Source organism: Atractosteus spatula, chromosome 22 (assembly GCF_055471065.1).
Source record: "Atractosteus spatula isolate fAtrSpa1 chromosome 22, fAtrSpa1.hap1, whole genome shotgun sequence".
Taxonomy (NCBI): Eukaryota; Metazoa; Chordata; class Actinopteri; order Semionotiformes; family Lepisosteidae; genus Atractosteus; species Atractosteus spatula.
This window is the reverse complement of record NC_142727.1, coordinates 1627642-1635757: the sequence shown is the minus strand read 5'-3', so window position 1 is coordinate 1635757 and position 8116 is coordinate 1627642. Positions and strand designations below refer to the sequence as shown.

The following is an 8116-nucleotide window of genomic DNA, read 5'->3' as shown; positions in this document are numbered from 1 at the left end:
GTTTTTCCTCCGTTACTAACAAGCTTTAACAACAAAAGAGTTCTTTGAAGAAAAGCACCGGACGAAACAGTACTTACTTTCCACAACATGTAGAACCTACAATTACTCAGCTGACTGACACACAGACACACCTTACAAACAGACAAAGCCATGTGCACACTGACCACATTCCGATCAATTAACAATTAACCCCCAGTACATACGCCAGAGAGTCTCTTACGGTGCCCCCTAGTGGCACGCATGCTGTCAGTGCAGCCCTTTACATCAGATCTCCCCGAGGTCAGAGGTCTGTCTGACGAGCCCCAAGGGAGTTCACTCTTACTGCGCAGTGTCAGGACAGAACACTTTCAGACGGGGGAGGAAAAAAACAAAGTTGAGCATGACCAGTTTAGGGTGGATTGTCCAGAAAGATTTTGTATATCTTAGGACATGAATAATAATAATAATAATAATAATAATAATAACAACAATAATAATAAGGAACAGGTTTATTCCATGCTGAAAAGGAAGTAATAATAATAATCACGATAACGATGATTATCATCATCATCATCATCATCATCATCCATTGACTTCTGGACTCTCCACTCAAAGCTCTTTACAGGTCATGGGGATCCCCTCCACCACCACCCCCAGTGTCCAGCCCCACCTGGATGATGCACCACTACTCCCCACACACCAGCTCTCAGTGGGGAGGAGAGCAGAGTGATGGAGCCAGTTCAGAGAGGGGGGTTATTAGGAGGCCATGCGGCCAGGGGGGGAAGTTTGGCCAGGACACCGGAGTAACACCCCTACTCTTTTTGAGAGACTCCCTGGGACCTCAATTTAACGTGTCATCTGAAGGACAGCGCCATTTCACCGCATAGTATCCACATCACTGTACTGGAGCATTAGGACCCACACAGACTGCAGGGTGAGCGCCCCCTACTGGCCCCACTCACACCTCTCCCAGGAACAACCTCAGCTTTCCCAGGAGTCTCCCCTCCAGGTACTGGCCAGGCTCACAGCTGCTGCGCTCCAGGGGGCTGGCAGGTGTGAGCCGCAGGGTGATCGAGATTTTGGCATTAGCAGACGTTCACTGCTGAAAACATTTGAACCAGGGGTGTTAATATCTTATTCCCTGGCGTGTGCTCGTCTGACGGACTAAAAGAACTGAAGCTTTTTTTTAGTCTTCAAAAGAGAAAGACTTCCAAGTGACCCGACACAGGTCTTCAGAATCACGGTCAACCCAGTGCACGTCTTCAGGGCAAAGAGCAAACGAGTGAAATAAACAGAGAAACACACATCAGGCGTGATTTATAACAACATGGACAAGTTCACTAAAAACTGAGAGTGAGAGGACATTCCTTTACACAAAGAGTGTTGGGAGCATGGAGCAGGGCCCCTCTACACTGTCAAAGCCAACACCCTGGTCTCTTTCAAGAAACAAGTGGTTGAGAACCCAGGAATAATTAGCTCCTGACACCCAGAGATGGTCTCCTGTCACCTGTCTCATACTATTTATGTTCCAAAATAAAATTATAAGACAGTTTAAGAGCGAGCAAAACATATGTGAATTTTAACAAATGTTCAATAAATTTCATGAAGCACCCCGGTAAATATGGACTCTTTCGGCATAGAAGGTCTCATTTAACACATGCTGCCATTCCTTCTCTCCTACACATGAATAAATCCAGAGAAAGACAGATAACAAAAGCATGTGTTAAATAAGAGAGTTTCACCATTAAGTCTACACATCCCAGAATGCACTACATGTCCCAGAAGACATGGGGGCACAAAGCATGAACAGTTACTGCCCCTAGAAAGGCCTTATTAGAATTCATTTGAATTCCTCTCTGCCCCTATCTCCCCCTATCTCTCTCTTCGATATTAACATTCTGCACAGAACGATGCAGGAGGCAAAACGCACTGCCATAAAACTTAGACAAACTGAATTTTTATTATTAATCATAGTTATTTCAAATATAATACAAGAAAATATAAGAAGGTACTTCTAATGTTGTACCTGATCACAACTACAGTTATATAGGTTCTATTGACACCTGGCAAAAATATGAAAAAATGAAGCCAAGCACTTTGATTCGTGGATCATCAAGTTTGAAAAAAACAGCAATGCAGCTCATCGACACCGAAAATAATTTGCAAGTTTAAAGACATGTGCAGAGAAAGGGAAACCTGAGTTATTGAAAAGAAAGACAGAAGAAGAATGAAAGAACACTGTATGTTTGAAAACAAAAATCGATTATATATCAGTCAGCAGTAAGCTTTCAGTTAATATTCTGATCGTAACAGATGAACTTTAACTGGAGATGTTCAGGAATCGCACTCCCCAGCCTCCTTTTCAAATTCCACTCTTTTGTGCTGTCGCTCTGTCCCTTAGTTCAACACAGTGTTAAAGTACTGTGAACTCAAGTCACTCAGTCATGTGTCTTTCTGAGTTACAAGTATATTAATCACTGTAAATTTGATGTAGTTCATGTAGGTAGCTGTGTCAGCATGCAAAGGAACAGGTAAGAGGTTTATTCCTTTATGCCTTCTTATCTCTATGATCAGTATTAATCTCTATGTGTTATTTCTTTTCCTAGGGTCTGTATTAGGGTCTGTATTAATCTCAGTGTGTGAGGAGTGTCTCTGGGGTCTGTATTAGGGTCTGTATTAATCTCAGTGTGTGAGGTGTGTCTCTAGGGTCTGTATTAGGGTCTGTATTAATCTCAGTGTGTGAGGAGTGTCTCTGGGGTCTGTATTAATCTCAGTGTGTGAGGAGTGTCTCTAGAGTCTGTATTAGGGTCTGTATTAATCTCAGTGTGTGAGGAGTGTCTCTGGGGTCTATATTAGGGTCTGTATTAATCTCAGTGTGTGAGGTGTGTCTCTAGGGTCTGTATTAGGGTCTGTATTAATCTCAGTGTGTGAGGAGTGTCTCTGGGGTCTGTATTAATCTCTGTGTGTGAGGAGTGTCTCTGGGATAATAATCTCTCTCTACAGGCTCAGTATAGTTTCAGTGTGCTCTTGTATTCAGTCAGTCTCTCAGCTGCTGTTTCAAAGGGGCTCTTCCTCGCTGTCTCTCTCCCTCTCCCTTTCTCCTTCCCTCCGCTCCATCTCCAGCCGCACCGGCCTCCGCTCGGCCATGGAGAGAGAGAGAGCGGGCGGCTGGGAGTGAGTGAGCATGTCGCTGGCTCTGCTGCCACTGCTACTGCTGCAAGCCTCACCCTCCTCCTTTTGCCTCCCCTCCCCTTCACTTTCGGCCTTCCCTTCGTCCCTCTCTCCTTCTAACTCTTCTCCTTCTCTGGCTGTTTGCTCTTTGCGGGGGCCCCACAGAGGAAATTCAGGCCCCCTGTCTCGCCCTCCTCCTGTCTGTCCAGCCCCGGTGTGATTTTTAGATGAGGGTTGAGATTGGGGGAGCTGTTTGTGTTTGTCCCCTCTTCCTTGCCGGCTGGCATCCCGAAAGCTGGCCAATGGAGGACGCAGCCTCACACCACTCCTGGTCGACCCCTCAATGGCTTTCTGTAGCTTAAAAAGAGAGATGGAATGAGTTAATTGGACATTACTACAGACCCTAATATGGATTCTAAAGGCACACTTTATACAGAAACAAAAATACAGCCTGGAATATAGAAATGAGATGGCACTCCTCACACATAGAGGTTTAATACAGACCCTAGAGACACTCCTCACACACAGAGATTAATACAGACCCTAATATAGACCCTAGAGACACTCCTCACACACTGAGATTAATACAGACCCTAGACACTAGACACACACTTAATACAGACATTAATATAGATCCTTATATAGTATTATAATACTATTTAATATAGATAATATAACTTTATATAATATAGAAACAGTTTAGATAAATGCGGATCCTTGCATACACACACCCTAGAGTCACACCAGCACTGACAGACTCTAGAGATTTTAGGGTCTCCATCTTGTAGTTAATTTCAGTACCTATCTCAGGGGGGGCACTTTATGGAGAGAATCCTGTTCCACTATAATGCAGGAGACAGTATTACCTCTTTTAGTGCGACCACGCCCACCAGCTTCCCTATGCTCGTCACGTAGGCGTGGCTCAAGCCCAGGAGAGAGAAGAGCGTGTGGGTCTGAACAAGAGAGGGGCCATCAGGAGGGACAGAAGAAAGAGCAAGGTCACAGTACTGTTAAGTACCTCCCTAGCCAACCCACAGCTATCCCACAATGTGCTTGTCTCACCCTGGCACCATTTATAAGATGCCTTTCTATAGCTTGGATACCTCGGCTTCTGTATTTCACATCAGCTGTTACAGCACAGACTGCCATCAAATGCAGATAATGTGTAAATTAGAACTGAACGCAGACAATGCCAGTCTATAACGCTACATATACAGAAGCAGTAACAGTCAAGGGTGCTAGATTGGAATTGCATGTATACAATGCTGTACAATGTTAGAAAGCAGGCAGAAAAGACATTGGTGGGGTCTGCTGTCACTCACCTTGTGCAGGGATGTTCTCTCCACTAGCTGAAAGGGGGAGGGGTCTACTCGGATTTGATCAAAGTTGATAGGCTTGTCAAGCTCCGCCTCTTCCCATGCTTTGATCTAGACAAGGAGGCAACACTCAATCAATGAGCTTTTCTCCTTCGAGCACAAGGGCAAACAACACCACTGGGGCTCTCGCCCCGCAGACAGCAGCTGCACCAAAGCCAAACAGAACTGCATCTGTGACGTCCCTGCCGAAGGACGGAGCACCAGGAAGTAACTCGCTCAGGACTGTAACCACTAGGCCAGTACCACAGGAAACTGCGGGCACCTGGCAAGGACTTCCTCTTCATCCAGTGTTGTTTACTTCTATTTTATTCCTATTCCTCCCTCCACCATCATTTTAATCCACGTAGAGTAGTAATGTGATTAATAAGTGGGTTCCTCTCTTGGTCACCCTGGCGACTAGGTGCATCTAGGCAGGGGACATACACAAACTACGTGCTAGAAGAAATGGGCTCTCACATCAGAACACAGACATGCCAGGCAACTGAAACTAAGCCCCTGCGCACGCCATCTTGGCTCGAAATGTGCATCTGTGTGAGCCCGGGCCCTGCTCTTAGCTTGAGCCAGAATGGAGCCCATCTCCTCGTCCAACACTTGTGGTTTCAGCTCACCTCTTCCGGGCTCATGTTGTCGGGCAGGGGCAGGGGCAGAGGGGCTGGCTCCTGTGGACAGAGAGATGAGGGTTTGTGCCAACTGTCTGCGGTCATGTCTAATTGTGTGTTGACGTTTTTTCATTGTATCTGGGTCCATGACTGTCTGGAGACCTCTCTCTTATTTTGATTTTCCACTCGTCAGTGTGTCCCTACATCTGCCTGTCTGTCTGTACACGTTGGCTTTTGCGCTTGTCCAGCTCTCTGACTGCATGTGTCCTGCGTCTCTGTGTGTCTTTCTGTCAGACACTGTGTTTATGTCACTTTACATTAGTGTCTGTGAATAATGCTGGCTTCTTGACTGGCACGTGTAACAGCAGTAAAACCTTTTCTCTTCCAGAGCTCTCTCCCACTGTGCCTGTCTGCTCCTGTGTCTTACCTGGGGGCGCTCATCTGTCTGTCCGTCCGTGGACTGACAGAACAGCCCCTGCAGTGTTGTCCTCACAGCCTCAAGGGGGCGCTTGTCTGTCAGGGAGAGAGAGGGACACTGTTACTGTCTGTCTGACAGTCTTACTGCGTGCGCCTTTCTGTGTCTGCAATGGCCCTGTCCGTCTGTCCGTCTGTGTTAATGTGTCAGTCATACCCGTGCTCGCCGGACAACGAGCAATTGAGCCAGAATCGCCACAAACAACGCTAGTCCTGCCGGCCAGTCAGTTACCGCCACAACGCGCTATGAAAGACAATCAGTGCCACCTGTCAGATTGTAATTACCTCCAATATTTATACCTATATATTTATATATATACCTATTTCTGCATTCTCAGTCACAGTGCCTGGTTAGTGTCTTAGTGTTCTCACGTCTCTTACCTTCCGTGTCTTGACTGTGCTTGTTTTCACTGCATGTTCCTGGGTGACCCCTGAACTGAGCCTTGTGTTGTTTCTGGTTTTGACCCTGGCTTGCTGTTTCGACTGCTTCCATGTCTCCCTGTGGAGCTGTACTCAGTGTCTCCCTGTGGAACAATACTCAGTGTCTACCTGTGGAGCTGTACTCAGTGTCTCCCTGTGATTTCTTACTCCGTGTTTTTGTGGTTTTGATCTCGCCTGCTCCTGGCTATGACAGGATTGCATTCCTGCCTTTCTGTGTGCTTCCTGAACCGGCACCCCAGACCCAGTCTACAGCCCCAGACCACTTCACTGTCACTGTGGGTACAGCGGTATGCCACCGGCAAGGCGCCTGTCAGCTCATCAGCGGGCCACTTGCTCTCACCAGAAGGCGTGTGATTGGCTGCGGGCTCCTGGGGCTTCGTAGAGGGGAGGGGCCCATTGCGCTCGTCCACCACAGGAGCATTCTGGGAAACAAAAGTGCCTCGTTAAAAAAGTAGCACGGAACAGGGAGTATAAAAATCCCATACAGTATACACGGAGGTATATGTGGGGAGCTGCAGAGAGCTCTGGTACCTTCTCTCCATTCTCCTCTCCCATGTCTTCGTCCACGAAGGCGAAGGACTCCCAGCTGATCTTTGGCCTCTGACCCCCTGGTGACCCCTGCCCCGGCGGCGTCCCTTCCCTCTGCGAAAGGATGCGTCTCTCCGGGGACGTCCACCAATCAGAGAGAGCCTGGAGCTCCGAGCGATCGATGGAGCCGAGCAAGGTCATCGTCTCTGCGAGAGAGAGAGAGAGACGGAGCCGGGCGAGATTAACTCTCTGCGGCCCAATTATTTTGTGCCTGTCAGGCCGCTCGGTTCTAATGAAATCTGGGGAGAAAAATGATGTTTCAGTCGGCGTGCTATTTCAATTCAATGAAGGGATTTTGTTTTAATGAAATCCTAATAATCGCCATAAATCTAAAGGGCACCCTGATCAGAGACAAAGCACATCACACACCTGAATCAGAAAACAACATGCTTGCTTCTGCATTCCTACATTTGTCGGACAAATAGTGCACGAGAGTGCTGATGTCACATCAAAGTGAACTGACTTTGTGCAAAACAGGCCCAGGAACGTGTTGACACTCCGTAATGCGCCTCAGCAAAGCACAGGAACAAATGTGATCTCTGCAAAAAAACAGCACGCTTCCAGGAACATTTTATTATTATGGGAAATTATCACCTTCGTTTTTTTAGAGCAGTTGATCGGCATCAGAGCAAAAACACATTGTTCCTTTATTGCCGTTTATAGAAGATAAACCTTTCAGATGCACGTGTTGAGCTGATTATGGGGTTTTTCTCTATGAATTATTATATGGTGATACCCTGAGCTCCTCACCAGCAGACTTCACCAAACCCTCTCACACCCTGTGTTCCTGGTCACTGTCTGCCCCCTTCAACTCTACAATAAGTCTTGGTCTGTCCTCACAATGTCTGCATGCAGCTAGTTCTATTTCCATTCAAGAAGAAACATTTCCACATTCTGTCCTATGATATACGAGCAGGAAAACATCTTTTATTCGGGACTCGACAGCTCCCATGTTGCATGGCGTGCATGTTCACAAACTTGCTGTTCTGTGCTTTTGGACAAGGTGTGTCACTGGACTTAACCCTGTCAGTATAACACAGGCTTGACACAGACCCACAAGGCATTAAAACAACCCGATTCTAGACACAGATGCATCTAGAGAAGACATTGATGCAGACCCTACTAAATAAATAATAACACATATATAACATTCTTTATGACACTCCACTCAAAGCACTTCACAGGTAATGGGGATCCCCTCCACCACCACCAGAGTGTACCCCCACCTGGATGATGCTCCAGTACTCTCCCCACACACCAGCTCTCAGTGGGGAGGAGAGCAGAGTGATGAAGCCAGTTCAGAGATGGGGATTATTAGGAGGCCATGAGGCCAGGGGGGAAGTTTGGCCAGGACACCGGGGCATCGAGAAACGCCCTGGGATTTGTAATGACTCATGGAGACTCAGGACCTCGGTTTTAAGTCTCATCCGAAGGACGGAGACTTTTCTACGGAACCCTCTCCCCGCTGCTATACGGGGGCACCCACTC

General features: G+C 47.2%; 1 protein-coding gene across 3 annotated transcripts in view; it reads right to left on the bottom strand.

Annotated features, from left to right (window-relative positions):
- Positions 1-1920: 1920 nt before the first annotated feature.
- clcn1b (chloride voltage-gated channel 1b) overlaps positions 1921-8116 on the bottom strand; it is a 28723-nt gene continuing 22527 nt past the window's right edge. For all 3 annotated transcript variants that reach the window (XM_088939497.1, XM_088939495.1, XM_088939496.1), the window contains 7 exons: positions 6572-6774; positions 6381-6462; positions 5553-5638; positions 5135-5185; positions 4473-4577; positions 4017-4103; positions 1921-3507 (listed from right to left, as the gene is read on the bottom strand). In XM_088939497.1, the coding sequence (XP_088795623.1) occupies positions 3037-3507; positions 4017-4103; positions 4473-4577; positions 5135-5185; positions 5553-5638; positions 6381-6462; positions 6572-6774 (1085 nt within the window). In that variant the 3' untranslated portion in view covers positions 1921-3036. The remainder of the gene's footprint in view (positions 3508-4016; positions 4104-4472; positions 4578-5134; positions 5186-5552; positions 5639-6380; positions 6463-6571; positions 6775-8116) is intronic.